The sequence below is a fragment of the Eptesicus fuscus genome, chromosome 2 (genome assembly GCF_027574615.1).
Source record: "Eptesicus fuscus isolate TK198812 chromosome 2, DD_ASM_mEF_20220401, whole genome shotgun sequence".
Taxonomy (NCBI): domain Eukaryota; kingdom Metazoa; phylum Chordata; class Mammalia; order Chiroptera; family Vespertilionidae; genus Eptesicus; species Eptesicus fuscus.
Genome location: NC_072474.1, coordinates 109,792,239 through 109,808,843, shown reverse-complemented (window position 1 = coordinate 109,808,843; position 16,605 = coordinate 109,792,239). Strand labels below are relative to the sequence as shown.

Sequence of the window (16,605 nt, the reverse complement as noted above, 5' to 3'; positions counted from 1 at the left end):
ACAATAGGGCTCAAACTAATTTATTTCATCATATTGGAATTTAAACTTAACAAAAAATTGAGAGCTTCATTTAAAACTGTTTCACTTGTTTAATCTAAGACAAATAAATGTAAAAGCATTTTAATATAAATGTATTTTAATGAAAATCCATAAACTGCCCATAATATAAACAAGTGCTGAAGTTTACTAAATACATTCTCTCTCTCTCTCTCTCTCCCTCTCTCATCTCTTTTGAACAATAGCTGACTAGCTAAGGAAGACAATAAAGATTACTGCATATTTTATAATTTTAGTAATCATGACAGTGTTCACATCTTTGTAGTTTAAAGAACAAGCTTAGGATAGATCTAACATTAAGCCAATAACAATTTAGACTGCCAAACCCTAGTAACAGACTCTTTCCACAGACTGTTTTAATTTTCATAATCTTGTATGGAAACACAAACCCCGAAGACTTTGAGGATAGCCGAGGAGGGTAAACAGTGGTAAGAAGGCCAAGTAGTCACATGTACAAAGAATAACAGCACTATATGCCATGAGCATCCCAGCAAGCACCATCCCTTCTTTCCTCACAAACTCTTAGAACTGAAACACACTTTCTCAGGTACAAAGGTTTGGTCAGGCCTTTCCTTGCCTGAAGCAATACCAAAATTGCTTTTTGTTTTTTGTTTTTTGTTAATCCTCACCCAAGGGTATTTTTCCATGGATTTTAGAGAGAATGGAAGAGAGAGGGAAAGACAGAAAGAAACATAGATGTGAGAGAAACTCATCAATTGGTTGCCTCATGCATGTACCCCGACTAAGGCTGGATCCAGGGAGGAGCCTGCAACCAAGATACCTGCCCTTGACCTGAATCAAACCTGGGACCCTTCAGTCCGCAGGCCTATGCTCTATCCACTGAGCCAAACCGGCTAGGGCCAAACTTGCATTTTGTGGTGGGCCGAGAAGAGTTAAACGTTTAAGCCACGAGGAAATTATTAACTTCTCAGTTGATGACAGAGAATTTGCATTTTTACCCTAATTTTTACCTTTGGTATGTACTTGAGAATAACTCATTGATCCAGCCAAAAAGGAAAGAAATAGAAAATGACTATAGTCTATATTGGTCATCTCGTCATTAATGAACAACGTTGAGTGTGTGCACCCCACTGTGTGGAGACCAGTTCCACCTTTCCCGCAGCGGTCACTTACCCTTTGGGAAAGCGGAGGGCTGCACCACGTGGAGGAAGATGCGCACCATTTTAAAGAGATCGTTGATGGACCCAGATGAGGAAAAGTCTTTGGTCTCATAGTTCGACGTGGGCAATAGAAACGTCAGACCATCATCGTAACCGCCTGGGGAGGACAAGGACTCCTCTGAAATGGTACTCCGGCAGAGCCCCAGCAGCAGCAGGACGCCGAGTGTCAGGGTCATGGCTAGCCAGATGCTCCACGCATGAGGTAGAAGTGGGGGCCTCTCGCCTCAGAGGTTCTGGAAGCTGTGGATAAGCCAGGAGCGTGGATAAGCCACGAGTGTGCGTTTCTGCGTAGAAGAGGCACAAGGAGGGGAGGACTGGCCTGGATGGCATGCGCAATCTCCAGTGGGGTCAGTCACTCAAAGCAGCATCCCTGGAAGAGGGAGAAGAGGCATCAGTCACTAACACAGTGGCAGGCCTGCACCAGAAGCTGCCCAGGAGGAGGCTGTGAGGCTTTAGAGCAAGCCCATCAGCCTAATCTGTATGGGGGCGGGGCTCAGAGGATGCCTCAGGGCCATGGGACTTGAAAGTTCCATGCAGGTCCCTCCTCTGCAAAGATCTGAGCACTTACTACATTCCAGACACTGTTGTCCTTGCTTTAGAGGTAGATCTTGCTTAAGGCATTATCCCATTTTACAGATAAGGAAACTGACTGAGGATTTCGTTGGTGACTTGCCTGAGGTCACAGCTAAACCCAAGGGGCTAGACCAGTGGTAAGCAAACTGCGGCTCTCGAGCCACACATGGCTCTTTGGCCCCTTGAGTATGGCTCTTCCACAAAATACCACGGCCTGGACGAGTCTATTTTGAAGAAGTGGCGTCAGAAAAAGTTTAAGTTTAAAAAGTCTGGCTCTCAAAAGAAACTTCAGTCGTTGTACTGTTGATATTTGGCTCTGTTGAGTAACGAGTTTGCCGACCACTGGGCTAGACTCCGAGGATCTCCCTACAGAGCCCTCCCTCTCAGACTCCAGCCAAACGCTGAGGCCCCAGCAACAGACTGGATGCTTTCTTTTTTCTCCTGGTCTCTGGAGATAAATCTTACTCTGCCTTTTATTCTGCTTATTTGCTCACTGATCTCAGTTCAAACATTCCCCCTCTGTCCACCTACAACCCAAACTAGAAGAGCAGGGTCTCAAGGGCATGGGCCAAACTCTTCAAGGCTGGGTGACATTGGAATTTATCTGTCTCAAAGGCTCACCGGGTAGTCTTGATGGAGATCTTTGCCCCCAAATCACCACCTGATCAACTAGGGGTCCAGGCGATGAGAGGCAGGGCAGAAGGGGACTCCTGCCCTCCCCTGGGAGAGGGAGAAAGAAACAGGGATCCTAAAAGCTGCTACCAACCCAGTGTCTACTGACAATGCTTCGTGTGGCCCCTGTTCTCCTTGTTTCTGTCCCCAGAACTGAACACAAAGCAGGGCACACAGTAGGGGCTCTGGGAGTGCTGCTGAATATAAAATAAATAAGCCAGAACAGCTGACTTGCTTGTATCATTGCGTGAGGCTAGTGAGCTAAAACAGAACCCACCAGGTGAACTTGCCTCCTCTGTTCTGGCGTCAGGAACGCCGGATTTTATTTCTATAGAAGCTGTTAGATAGGCATGATTAGATCAAGGATGAGGAGCCAGGTACAGAAACTCACCAGGGCAGAGAGCCTAGCAAGGGGCAAAAGTGGGAAAACAAGAACCTCACCCTCAGGGTAACCTATCCTCCCCTAGCGTATCTCCAGTCCTGCAGTTTAGACCCCCTGACCTTCTCCTCCCTAAAGATAATATCTAGGCCTCAGTTATATTTCAGCTCCAGGCTCAGGAGAGCAGCAAAACCAGAGAATTGAGGACAAGTGACACGTGGCTGCCTCAGGACCGGCTGCATTGACTAATGACCCCCTGCCCTGGCACTGACCAATCAGTGGAGACCGTGACCCTGAAAGAGCACCCCTGGGAAGCTGGTGAATATTCTATTAAGACTGAGAGCTCCCCTAAGATTTCCACCTGCAAGAGAGAGATAAATATGCTCAGGACAAAGGACCCAGTACACGCTCTCCCCTAGGAGAGCATGCCAGCGCCATTCCCTTCCTCCTTCTTCCCTCTAAGGGACCCCCACATGACTTGCAACCAGGGGAGCAACAGGCAGCGGCAGCTTGTCCTTGCCCTGAACCTGTCTCCAAGGCCCCCTTTTCTCTGACTTGTCAGTGAGCCAAAGCAGCTGGCCTAGGCTCTCCTGCTGCTGCTTCTATGCCTTGTTTCACTGCCCTAAGTATGTTTTTGCTGCCATCGTGGACCCAATACCCTTTGGCTCAGTTCAGTGTAGCCCTTCCCTTTAGATATTCCCATCCCCTACCTCCTTTTCTTTAAATAAATTCAATTGTTCTTTATCCACCATCTGAGATGGCTCTTTAGCCTGCCCACACATCACTGACTTTAACATTTCAGTTGACACACACAGGTGCTCTTGAAACACACGCTGTGAGAGCACCCATCAAGAACGTGACACACTGTGCAAGCGAACAGTGGCCCCATTACCTACATCCCACCAAGTCAGAGGAGGAGGTAGGATTTCATGAGCTATTTGAATGAAGATGTGAATTCCTATGGAACCCCCTTAGATATTGCCTAAGTCCTGTCCCACTCCAATTACTCTGCAAAGAGCCACCAATAGAATGACCCCAAACTCCGCCTTTATCAACGCAATGCTGCTAGATCCTCAGTGGCTCTGGTACCAGCTTCGTTAACCCCAAGCTTCCATGTCTGCTCCCCATCTCACCCACAGATACACCAGGACCTGGTAACTGCTTCCCAAAGGCGATCTCCCTGCCAGGCACGGCCGCTGCAAACCCCTGTCCTCAGGCTCCGCAGTGTCCCCGCCTGCACTGCTTCCAACAGGAACCCGGGCTCTGCTTGGCCCTCAAACCCTTTCCAGAGAGAATGAAGAAAACAGAGTGGCAGCTTTTGCAAGTCCCTTTCGTCTGGGAATCTCTGGGTTGCACAAGGCAGGAGAAAGTATGAAACAAGGGATGTGTGTGGTTATTCAGACATGAAAGGGCTACTCTAAGCAGGCAGGCAGCTGTGTACATGCACACACACCACACACACTGCACACACACATACCATGTACACATAAACCACACACTGACACACTACCTGTACACACAGAACACACCAATACCCATAAATACAGGGTGGGCAAGAGTAGGTTTCCAGTTGTGAATACATAAAACAGAGTTTATTCTTATATTATTATTTATTAACTAGAGGCCTGGTACATGAATTTGTGCATGGGTGGGGTCCCTCCTGGCCAATCGGGGCCGGCCAGGGGGAGGGACCGTGGGAGGTTGGCTGGCCACAGGTTAGCTGTGGGAGCGCACTGACCACCAGGCGGCAGCTCCTGCATTGAGCATCTGCCCCCTGGTGGTCAGTGCATGGCATAGCTACCGGCTGATCGTCCGGTCTTAACGCTTGCTTAGAGGCCCAGTGCAAGAAATTTGTGCACTTGGTGGTGGCAGGGAGGGGGGGGGAGTTCCTCAGCCCAGCCTGTGCCCTCTCGTAGTCCAGGAGCCCGCAGGGGATGTCCGACTGACAGCTTAGGTCTAAGCCGTCAGTCGGACATTCTTAGCGATGCCGTGGAGGTGGGAGAGGCTTCTGACATCCACCACTGCCGCTGCACTCGCCAGCCGTGAGCCCAGCTTCTGGCTGAGCAGTGTTCCCCCTGTGGGAGCGCACTTACCACCAGGGGGCAGCTCCTGCATTGAGCATCTTCCCCCTGGTGGTCAGTGTACATCATAGCGACCAGTCGTTCTGCCGTTCTGTTGATTTGCATATTAGCTTTTTATTATATAGAATTATTGTATTATTTTCCATATAACCAACTGTAAACCTACTTTTGCCCTACCCTATACAGATATGGACACACAGAATACACACACCACATACATATATCACACGCACCACACATGTACACACACTAACACACACCATGTACATATGCACCACACATTAACACCCTACATACACAGACCCCACACATACTAACACACCATACACACAGCACACACTAGCACACAACACATGTACACATATGGACACATACCACACAATATACACACTACGCACACACCCCCACAATCGCATCTTGTTTTCTGCTAAAGGACAGGCAGGGAGCAGAGCAGCTGGAAGGATTAAGGGCTCAGCTGCTAAGAAAGGCTGGCTTCCTGGTAATGCCACCAGCCTCTGCCAGGGAGAGACACGGCAGGAGGGAAGTGGCAGGGGGCCCGTGGGAGAGCCAGGAATAAGCAGACTTGCAGGCTCCGTCCATGAAGCACAGGAAAGGGAGGTCCCAAAGGAGAAGCTGCTTCTCGCTGCTGGGAGGTAGGGGTGTGGGTGGGTGTCTTTACTCCTTGATCCAAAGTGGAGGTTCCTCTTAAAGTTCAGAATACATTTGAAGAAAAATAAAATTAAAATCTCACTACGCCTGAAACACTAGACAACCGATAAAAGCCAAGTTCAAGAGGAAACGTTTCCACCCCCGTTTTCATCAGCTGTGCCAAGAGGCCCGGTGCGTGCCTATCAAACCACATGTAGCCTGAGAGCAGCTCCCGGAACTGCCCGCCGAAAACCCAGGAAAACCTCCATGGACCAACAGCTGCATCCACATAAAGGGGGTGTTTATTCAAAACGCAGACGTTCAGAACTAATTCCTAGAGATGGGGCCATTGATCTGCATATTTAAAAGCTCCCCGGGCGAACGAGTCTTAAAACCTCTCAGGTTTGAAAGCCAGCACTGTCTCTGACAGCTGCCTGGCTCATTCCTGCCTCTGTCCCAAACGCAACCTCAGGACAACAGGAAAAAAGGCAAAAGCTCCCAACCGCCCGGCTCACAGTGCATGGAACTGACCGGCTGCTGTGTGGGGTGTCTGACTTCCTTATCTCTGTGCCCACCCATGGAGTCAGGCACACAGTAGGTGCTCAATAAGGACTGCTGAAATCAAATGGACTCACAACATGATCGTTTTCCCTGTTTTGAAATCATGCCAACCACTTGCTTATGAGCAGTCCTGTGGCCTCTGGAAGGGAGGCGCTGGGTTGCGTGTGGCTACTTCCTGCAACACAGGCAGCCACGGTGTCCTCACTGGCGTTACCAACGGGAGAACTGGTCTGCCCTCCTGGGGGCCATACTTCCTGCTGGGATCCTCACCTTTACAGGCTTTGGGCACTGCTCTCTGGGGTGCTCTCTCCTTGCCTAGGCACCAGGCTGACCAATAAACGGGTTGGAGATTCCTAGTTTTCACTCCAAATGCACTGAGTGCAAACTGGGGAAGGCGCCCCAGAATGTGAATGTTGAGCAAACACCTCCCATGACTATGAGCCTGGCGTCCAGAGTTGGGCACGACCACAAACCCTGGTTTAAAAGCAAGCAAGGCCCTAGCTGGTTTTGCTTAGTGGATAGAGCGTCGGCCTGTGGGCCAAAAGGGTCCCAAGTTCGATTCTGGTCAAGGGCACATACCTTGGTTGCAGGCTCCTCCCCGGCCTGGGACCTGGCCAGGGCTCATGCAGGAGGCAACCAATCGATATGTTTCTCTCACATAGATGTTTCTGTCTTTCCCTCTCTCTTCCGTTCTCCCTAAAAATCAATGGGAAAGCATCCTCAGGCGAGGATTAACAAGGAAACAAAACAAAATAAAAGCAGACATGGTGACCATCCAGCTTCATTCTTTCTTTTGCTGGAACGTTTGCTGGGATGTCTGTTAAAAGGATCTCTGTATAGATGTTTGCCATCTGGGGTTTGGGGGTGGGAACGGGTGTGGTGGGAACTGCCCACCTTCTGAGCCCACCTTTGCCAGTCTCTCACTGCAAGGCCAGCTGAGGCCCCCAAACTGTGCACTGGCCCCCGCGTCAGTCAGGCTCAGCCAACCAGATGCTTACTCCTGGGTTTGCACATGGAGCGGTGCATGGAGGCAGAGATGTTTCTAGCCCATTCTGCAGTGCCAGCAGCCACCTTCAGAGCCTCATCGTGGTGAGAGCCACGGCCATATACCAACCGGGGGCTCTTCATGTCACTTCTCAGATCCCCTCAATATAGTTATCCAGAGTTGGCTTCTATCATTTTTTAAAACTATATATTTGTATTGATATCAGAGAGGAAGGGAGAGGGAGACAGAGACAGAAACATCAACAAAGAGAGAGAATCACTGATCGGCTGCCTCCCGCACACCCCACACTGGGGATCGAGCCTGCAACCTGGGCATGTGTTCTGACCGGGAATTGAACTGTGGCCTCCTGGTTCATAGGTCGATGCTCCACCACTGAGCCACGCTGGCTGAGTGGCTTCTATCATTTGTAACAAAGCAAATCTCCGAGGGAGCCAAACCTATCTTCGTCATATTTTAAATGGTTAACAAAACAGTCTTTGGTTTAAAGTTTTATTATTTAACCTGCCCGCTGATGCACTTGTTTGCGTCATTGCCCGAGACTCACAAAACAGCCCAGCGTGGAATCATAAGGAAGCTCATAAAAAACATTATGAGACGCATTAAGGAAACAAAACAAAATTAGAGGGCACCGCTGAGGAGACAGTGGGGCTGGAGGCTGGAGTCCGACTTATTAGCTCCCAGGCGGCTGCTTACCCTCTCAGCAGCGGCTCCCTTCGCTCCTCTGTGAAACAGGATTGGGAATGGTGCCGGAGGGTTAAAGACACAGCAGGCCTGGCACCGGGCACACAGCTGGCAGTCAGTGGTGGGTCTGTACTGCTCCTGCCAGCATCAAGACTCTCACCTAACAAGACAGGGCAGCTCCAAGGATATTGAACGAGAACATTCCCAAGTAAGTGAGAAAAGAAAAATAAATATTAAGTTGCCCATATTCCAGTCTTGGAGACACACACACACACACACACACACCCCAAAATGCAATTTCATATAGTTCAACCGAACGCATGACCACAGTTGCGTGAGTCTCCACGGGTCTGTTGCAGCACAGGGCAAGGGGTAGGTTTAAGGACCCCAATCGCACACCTTATCCTTCAAGGGCACCCACCGTCCACAGGAGCCTGGAAAAGCCTTATAGGAGCCGGGCAGGGAGGGCAGGGACCGTCAGCAGCCCGGGGGCTGCCGGCGCAACCAGTTTCTGCAGGAAGCCTGGGGCCCCGCGCCCCCCTCCAACGCAGCCTGGCCGGCCCCCTGCGTCCCGCTCCCGCCTCCCCGGGGGCCTCAGAAGACTAGGCTGCAGGACCCAAAAGACAGGACTGCAGGGCGCGTTGGGGAAGCTACTCCAGGAATCCGCCGCCTCCTGGGGGAGGGGGTTGCCCGAGTAACTTGGCTGCCCCGAGCGAGCGCGTGGCTCCGCAGCCCCGGTTGGCACAGATCGGGGTCGCCAAGAAGAAAGGGGCCCGGAGCGGTGCGCCCCCCCCGCCCAGGCATGGGATCCCTGGCCCCTCTGAAGGTGGGCTTTCGGAGAAACTGACCTCCGCCCGACTCTCCGCCTCTCCCTCACCGCCGCGCGCTTCCTCCGTCCACGCGTCCCTTTGTTGTCCCGGCCGCGCCACACCGCCGGGGGCGCCCCAGCACCTCGTTCCCATCCCCAGACAGCTGTGGGGCCCTGCGCGTGGAGCAACCCAAGGGGGGGCAGGGGGAGGCTGCAAGTCCCGGGTTAGTGAGCTCCCCGCGGAGGCTGGAGACGGGTCCCACTGCACCCCAGAGCTCCCCCTGCTATGGGCGCTTGCACAGCGCATTCCAAGTGGCAAACCAGAGAAAGGTGACCCCTTCCCGTACCCGCAAGAAGGATCAGTGCCCCGCGTCTCCCCGAGCCCCCCCTCCCCGCCCGTCCCAGCACCCCCTCGCCGCAGAACAGCGCCCAAGCCCCTGAGGAGCCTCCCGGGGCCTGCTGCCCTCCCGAGATCCACTCTGTGGCCTTGGGGGTCCGGGTCCTGGTTCTGTTCACGCTCCCCCCGCCTGCTCGCCCGGACCAGGGACCACAGCTGCAGGCTTGCCTCCGGGGATGGAGAGAAGACCCGCCAGGCAGGCTGCAAAGTTTGTGCGCGTCCACGCCCTGGCGGGGTGCCAGGACCACCTCGCCCGCCTTGTGGCCCCTCTGGTTCCCTGGCCGCTTTGGGGGTTCCCATCCCCTGCCTAGGTGTCAGGGCACAGGGTCTTGGGGAGCTGGGAGGTGAGAGGCGCAGAAAGATCTGCTCAGTTCCCCATTCTCCACCCCAGTTTTCTAGAAGGGGATGCGCGCACCCCTCCACCCACCCCCAACCCAACCCGAACCCCCCCCCCCCCCCCCCCCCCAGTCCGCAGATGGTTCCCAGGCTCCGGTGAAGGACTTGGCCACTCACCGGGCACCCGGGCCGCTCCGCTTTAGCCAGCACCGCCCGCGCCGCCCTGCCCCCTCCGCCCTGCTCTCCAGCCGGCTCAGGAATGGTTTGTGTGGGGACCACCGGGGAGGCTTCCGGAGAGGCTAGGGAGGAGGCAGCAGGACAGGAAAGACGTCTGCCCCAGGGGGCGGGGGGCGCTAGCGAGGCCGGGGGTCTGGGGACCTGTTGCCGCCCGCCCTGCTCCCGTAAGTCCGCCTTCAAGTCCAAGTTTCCTTAAAGGATCTCACCTGCACCGGGACAGCGCGTGCGGCCAGGTGCCTGGTGGGGACCCTGCGGGGGTTTAAAGATACTATTCCCGGGGTTCTGGACGCGCTCCCATTGGACCAGACGGTGTGAGGCCCCGGCACGTGGACTGCATCGGTTTCCTGAGGCGGGAGTCGCGCTCACCCGCCCCCCTGCGCTCAGCACCCACGCCTCCTCCACCGGGCAGAGCCCTCGGCTGGGCTCGGGGTACCTCAGCCCTTCTCCACACTCCGCCTGTGTCTGGCTCCAACTCTGCCCTGTGGACTCCCTCAGCCGTGGCAGACTTTTAACAAATGATTTACCAGAACAAAACAACACCCAAATCCTTGGGTCCCTTAGTATGTACCAATCACAATGCTAGTGGCCAGAGCCATAAAACAGCACAAAGCCTCATTCTCCCATGTAGGCATATAGGAAGCACACCGCGCCCTAATCAATCACTTCAGGCTGGTCTCCGGCCTGTGAGCTGCCCGCCACCCCCACAGCCCTCACTGCTGCCTGGCTGCGCCTGGGGCACCTTCCGCCAAGAGGTTCCCACTCCCCACTGAGCCCCTCCGCTCACTCCCCACCCCCTGTCTTGAAGTGAGAATGCTGTCTGATAGGAAACATGAGAAGCATGAAGGAAAGCACTTTCAAGATGTGGCTAGTTCACTGGAGGTGTTTAATGTTTGTAACATGGACAGATAGATGGACGAACAGACAGCCCACTGAATGATGGACAGGGACATTAACTCAGGGCTCTTTCACTTTCCCCAGAATCTACCAAAACAAATGCTGGTGCCTGGCCCTTGTGCCCAAGTGGTTAGAGAGTTGGCCAGCGTATAGAAGGGGGCAGGCTGATGTCCAGCCCAGGGAGCCAGGGAGGGGAGACAGGGGGAGAGGGGGCACCAATCCATGTGTCACTTTCACCTCTCTCTCTCTCTCTCTCTCTCTCTCTCTCTCTCTCTCTCTCTTCCTTCCTCCCTTCCACTCTCTCTAAAAATCCATAGAAAAAAATATCCTTGAATGAGGATTTAAACACACACACACACACACACACACACACAAACACACAACAGGTGCTGGCAACTTGGATTTAAAGTTTAAACTCATCCTGAAAATGCACCTTTCCAGGACAACAACTACTAGTTCAGGAAACTTCTGAAAGTTACACCACAGGCATGGCAGGGTAGGTGGTACCAGAGGCTTCTCAGAGGCCCTACGTCAGAGGCCCCAGCGCCCCGGCTCAGAGGCAGCCGCTGGGGATGGGGCCCAGAGGTGAATTCTCCCTCCTGAGAGCAGCCAGCTCTGACCTGCCTCAAATTTTGGTCCCGACCCTTTTCACCACTGTGACTTTGGCTGCTTCATCTCACTGTTTCCTCATCTGAAAAATGAAGAGAATAAGAATGAGCCAGGCTCATTTTTATTTCTACTTGTAATAATAGTCATACCCACAACAGTAGTAGTAGTGGTAGTGAGCGCTAAGGCTTAATGGGTGTTTGCTATGAAGGAGGCACTGTGCTAAGTGCTTTAAGTGCATTATTTCATGCGATCTTAGCAACAGCGGCAGCACACTCTCTCTCCATCTTAAAGAGAAGGCTAAAATCATCTCAGTCATTTGTCCAAAGTCCCAGAGCTGGTAAGTGAAGCACTAATTTCGAACCCACATCTGGCCTGCAGAGCCCTAACACATGAGACACCCAAAGATAGGTGAAACCCTCAAGTCCTGTGCTCCCAAGTAGACAGTATGCTCCAGCTGTTTTTAATCCATTTTCATTACCCCCAAAGCCTACCCTACCTAGGCCATCGTAGGTGTTCAATTGGTGAATGAATAAATAATAAACACAGGGCAAAATATTAAGATCTGGTCTGAGCAGTCTTGGTCAGACAGTGACCGGGCCCCATGATTTGTTTGGTTCCAGTTTGGCTTGGGGCCCTCATCCTACAGCCCTGCATTTTTAGTGCATCTGAATTTCTATGCCATCTGTTCTATGCAAGGATGAAAGGGGGTGATGTTATGTCCATACACACATGCAGTCATTAGATGCAAAAATTAAGTCTCCCCTTCTGAAACTGCTCCTCATTCTTCCTGCCCAAATGAAATCTAAGCATGAGGCACCATGGCATCCCAGAAAGAGGCAAGAGATTCATTCCAGTTCCATCACTAACTGCCAGTGTTACAGACCCCCAGGCCTTCACATTCCTCACTGCACCAGGAGCCCGGGCTCAATGACCACCTGGGGCTGGAGGCTTCCATTAGGACAGTGCAGATAGAGGACGTCTCTGTCATCACGGACAAGTCTGCTGGGTAGTGCTGGGTCAAATAGTGAACCACAGTAAAGGAAAATTACACTACCACAGGGATGAGAAGATTGAGTTTCAACGAAGTTATCAGGGTTCTATGACACTGAAAATGAGGTGTTGATTGAGGTGAATTATTGTCAACGCTTGGTCATTCAACAATCTGAATGAAGTCTTTGACAAGATGTTTCTTATGAAGGACTTTGGGTATTTTTATCTGAGTTACTAAGACTAAAACAAAGTAGGTTAGAAGTATATTAATTACTCTAAGGGAATGACAGCATGGGACTCAGTCTGCCTCCCTTGATTCTGCATTGATTAATATTTTTTTAAAATACATTTTCATTGATTTTAAAGAGGAAGGGAGAGGGAAAAACAGTGCTGTATTAATCTGACAATTCCTACCACAAACAACTATGTTAAAAAAAAATGACCAACAAAAATAGCAGTTTATGACCCTTTAGAAAAACAGGATTGGGGGACTTCCAGTCAAGATGGCAGGAGGTAAATGCGGTACCCTCATCCTCCCACAACCAGAGCAAAATTACAGGTAAACTACAGAACAACCATCATTCAGAACCATCTGAAATCTAGCTGAATGAAAGTCCTACAACTACAGATTTAAAGAAGCCACATGGAGACTGGTAGGAGGTGCAGAGACTTGGAAGGACTGGGCCCATGCCCACATGTGGAGGATACAAATTGGGAAGGATATCTTGGCTGTGGGGTCCCCCCTAAGGAGTGAGAGTCCCAGCCCAGGTTCCAGTGCCAGGAAGAAAAGTCCCCACAACTGCTGCCAGTAGAAACCAGCGAGAATTGAGGCTGAGGGAGAAGGAGGGCTGCAAGAGTCCCAGGCGTTCCTCTTAAAGGGCTACACAAAGACTTACTCAGACTCATATCCTCTGACCTGCAATGCTGGGGCAGCAGTTTGAAGGGCATCAGGGATATATGGGGAGGAATTGAATTATCCAGCATCAGGATGAGGGCTGAAGGGGAGGCTTTCGAACCAGATCTGGCCTGGGGTCAGAAGTGCACTGGCATAGGCCATTGTTCCTTTTCTAAGCCCTCCCTCCACAGAGCTGGCAGGCAGGCACCAAATCTGAGTCTCCATCAACCTGGCTAACACTATTGGCCCCACCCTGGTGATTCCCTGAGACCCCATACCACTCAACTTGTGGGCCCATCCAAACTATTTTCAGTGGCTTTTCCATACAAATAGCTTGTCTTGGCTCATGCTTCAGACTTTCCTAAAACCTTTCACACAAGCAGCATCTGGACTTGGCATGGCCCGTACCTCCCCCTACGTGGCCCTAGGCCTGGCACTAGTGGCAGCCAGCCTTGGTTCGCAGCTTGGCCTCTCCTGGGCACCTCCATGCCCAGCACAAGTAGTAGCCATCTGCAGATTGCTCTGTAGCTCATGTATGGTGTCAGATGGGTATGAGATATATTGGAACAATCACTGAGTAAGTTATATGATGTCTAATTAGTGGGGTGTACACCTGAAACTAACATGACATTGCATATAAACTATAATAGAAAAAATATTTTAAAAAAAGAATGTAGAACTAAAAAGCATGTGCATTTGTAATTTTGATGGCTATTGTCATAATTTTAAGGGATCCTCTACTTTATACTTCTATCTGCAATATATTGGAATTCCTGCTTTCCTACATCCTCATCCACATGTTATGTCATCAAACTCTTTGATCTTTGACAATATGAGAAGTAAAAATACTATTGCCTAAATCTAATTTGTATTTCTCCTAGAGCAAGATTGAACATCTTTTCCTATAGATATAACAGCAATAAGATTTTACCTTTTTCTTCACAAAATTAAATATGGAAATGCCATTTGACCCAGTGATCCCATTGCTAAGAATATAGTCTAAGAAACCAGAAACACCAATTAGAAAGAATATATGCACCCCTATGTTCACAGCAGTACAATTTACAATCGCTCAGATCTGGAAACAGTCCAAGTGCCCATCAGTAGATAAGTGGATACAAAAGCTGTGGTATTTATACCATGGAATACTATGCAGCAGTAAAAAAAAAAAAAAAAAAGGATCTCTTACCCTTTGAGAGAGAATGGAAGGACCTGGAGAGTATTATGCTAAGTGAAATAAGCCAGTCAGAGAAAGACAAGTATCACATGATCTCACTCATATGTGGAATCTAATGATCAAAATAACCTGATGAACAAAATAGATCCAGAGACATAGAAGCATGGAACAGACTGTCAAATCTCAGAGGGAAGGCGGGGGTAGGTTAGTAGTTGGGAAGAGATCAACCAAAGAACTTGTATGCATACATGCATAATTCATGGATACATACAACAGTGTGATGAAGGTGGGGGGGGGGGGTAGAGAGGGACGCAGGCCAGAAGGGGATCAATGGGGAAAAAAGGGGGACATATGTAATACCTTCAACAATAAAGATTTTAAAATTAAAAAAAAAAGATTTTATCTTTTCTGTGAACTTTTCTCAACTGTTACTTTATATGTAAAAGCTTTTCAAAATGAATGTTCTCCAGTAGAGATCATTTCATTTTATTTCTATCACTGGGTCAAAGATGACCCCAAGCATAAAATTTTGTTGCCCTATAGGATGGTGACAAGTTTTGCAACTGTTAGCAAAATGTCATGCCTGGCCTGTGTGGCTCAGTTGGTTGGGCATCATCCCACAGACCAAGAGGTCACTGGTTTGATTCCTGATCAGGGGACATGCCCAAGTTTTGGGCTCAATCCCAAGAAAGGGATGTGCAGGAGGCAGCTGATTGATGTTTCTCTCTCCTCCCTTCCTTTCTCTAAAATTAATTAAAAAAAAAAATCATGTCAGCATTTCTGATTGCCTATATAAATGTCTGTTCTTCAAAGGATCCTTTGAACCGATCATAACATCTTACTGGTTCATCATTAACTAATGAATTGAGTAAAATCTTTGATATGTGTCCACTATATATTTGCATGGGAATCATGTTTTCATTTCCTTGAAAATTATAATGTAGAAGCCTTAGTGGAGCTTATGATCTCTAGGAAGGCAAACAGCAAATTTTAAACATTATTTTTTTGAATTAAAATGCAAGTAAGTGCTGGAAGTAGGAAATGCATAGTTACCTCTAAGCCTGCCCTTCACTGGGACTGAGATTCTGCAAGCCTCACCCCAAAGGTTCCTGTTAAGTTTTCTTCCAATCCCCTCCCCACTAAGAACAATCTGGGACTAGAGTCTCTAAAGAACTGCCAGGGACAAAGGGAGATAATTCAAAAGTTAGGTTACAATCACCTTTTGCCTGCTGAGAACACACAGTGGTTTGTTCCTTTTAATTAATAGTCTTAAGGGTGGTAAAGATCAAGCATAGTGGCTGGGATGTAGGCTCAAATGTTTACAAGGTGTGGTTCTCACCTCCATCTTGAGAATTTATAAGGAATGACCTTACCCAGGAAGGAAGGGGCGGGCAGGGAGGAGAGGGACATGGATGAAGGGTTGGCGGGTGGAGTATTTGTGCGTAATTGTACTTGAAGATGGATAAAACAGAGAGGCTGACTAATCTCTTCCTTCCCATTATCTGGGTAAATCCGAATCCGAAGGAGATTTCCAAAATGGTTTTCATTATGGGAGGAAAGAAAATTACAAATGAGATGAGACAATTGTTCCAGACCAGGGAATTTTAGCCTTAGCTCTCTTGACGTTTTGGGCTGGATAATTCTTTGTGTTGTGGGGTGCCTTGTAGGATGTTCGAGAGCATCCCGGACTTCTACCCACCAGATATAAGCAGCACCCCCTCCCAAACTGTGATGACCAAAAATATTCAAAATCTAGAGTTTGATTTTTTTTTTTTAAGTCACAGGCGACATTATTGAGTTTGGGTGCGTGGTATCAGATACTAGAGGCCCAATGCATGAAATTTGTGCAAGGGGCACGGCCCTCGCAGCCTCGTTGGCTTGCCCCGGCCCTCGCAGTCTTGGCTTCGTCGGGAAGGTTGTCCGGAAGGTTGTTTGGCTGTCCAGTCTAATTAGCATATTACACTTTTATTATTATAGATATTAAATAGATGTCTCTGGGATCAGTTTCTGCAAAGACTGAGGACTGTGGTCAAGATCTGAAGCATACCGATGCATCTAAGCCAACTGACCTTCTTATGTTGTCTACCTGTCCCCACATTGATGCCACGTCACCCCCAATGACAGCTTTCCTGGAAGAATTGCAAAGTGAGTCATTTCAGGAAAGGAGCCCCCCTCGCTGTGTTCCTCCAGTGGGGCATTCACCAGCATCCTGTGCTGGGGGCTTGTTCTGAGTCGAGCCTAGCACCTGGCTATGCTTGAGCACAGAAGCATTCAGAAAACAGAATAGAGAGACTGGCAGTTGTATTTCCCATGGCCTCATGAGAAAGTGCCTGGCACCTAATAGGGCTTCCATAAATCTCTAAAGAAAACAGGGGAATAAAATGAAACTGTAAGTTTAGAAGGAGACAAATAAATGTGCTAAC

General features: G+C 49.8%; 1 protein-coding gene across 1 annotated transcript in view; it reads right to left on the bottom strand.

Moving 5' to 3' along the window:
* Positions 1-1,446, bottom strand: part of PROM1 (prominin 1) — an 84,747-nt gene extending 83,301 nt beyond the window's left edge. The window contains exon 1 of the mRNA XM_028159602.2: positions 1,192-1,446. Coding sequence (XP_028015403.2) covers positions 1,192-1,414 — 223 coding nt within the window. The 5' untranslated portion in view covers positions 1,415-1,446. The remainder of the gene's footprint in view (positions 1-1,191) is intronic.
* Positions 1,447-16,605: the final 15,159 nt, after the last annotated feature.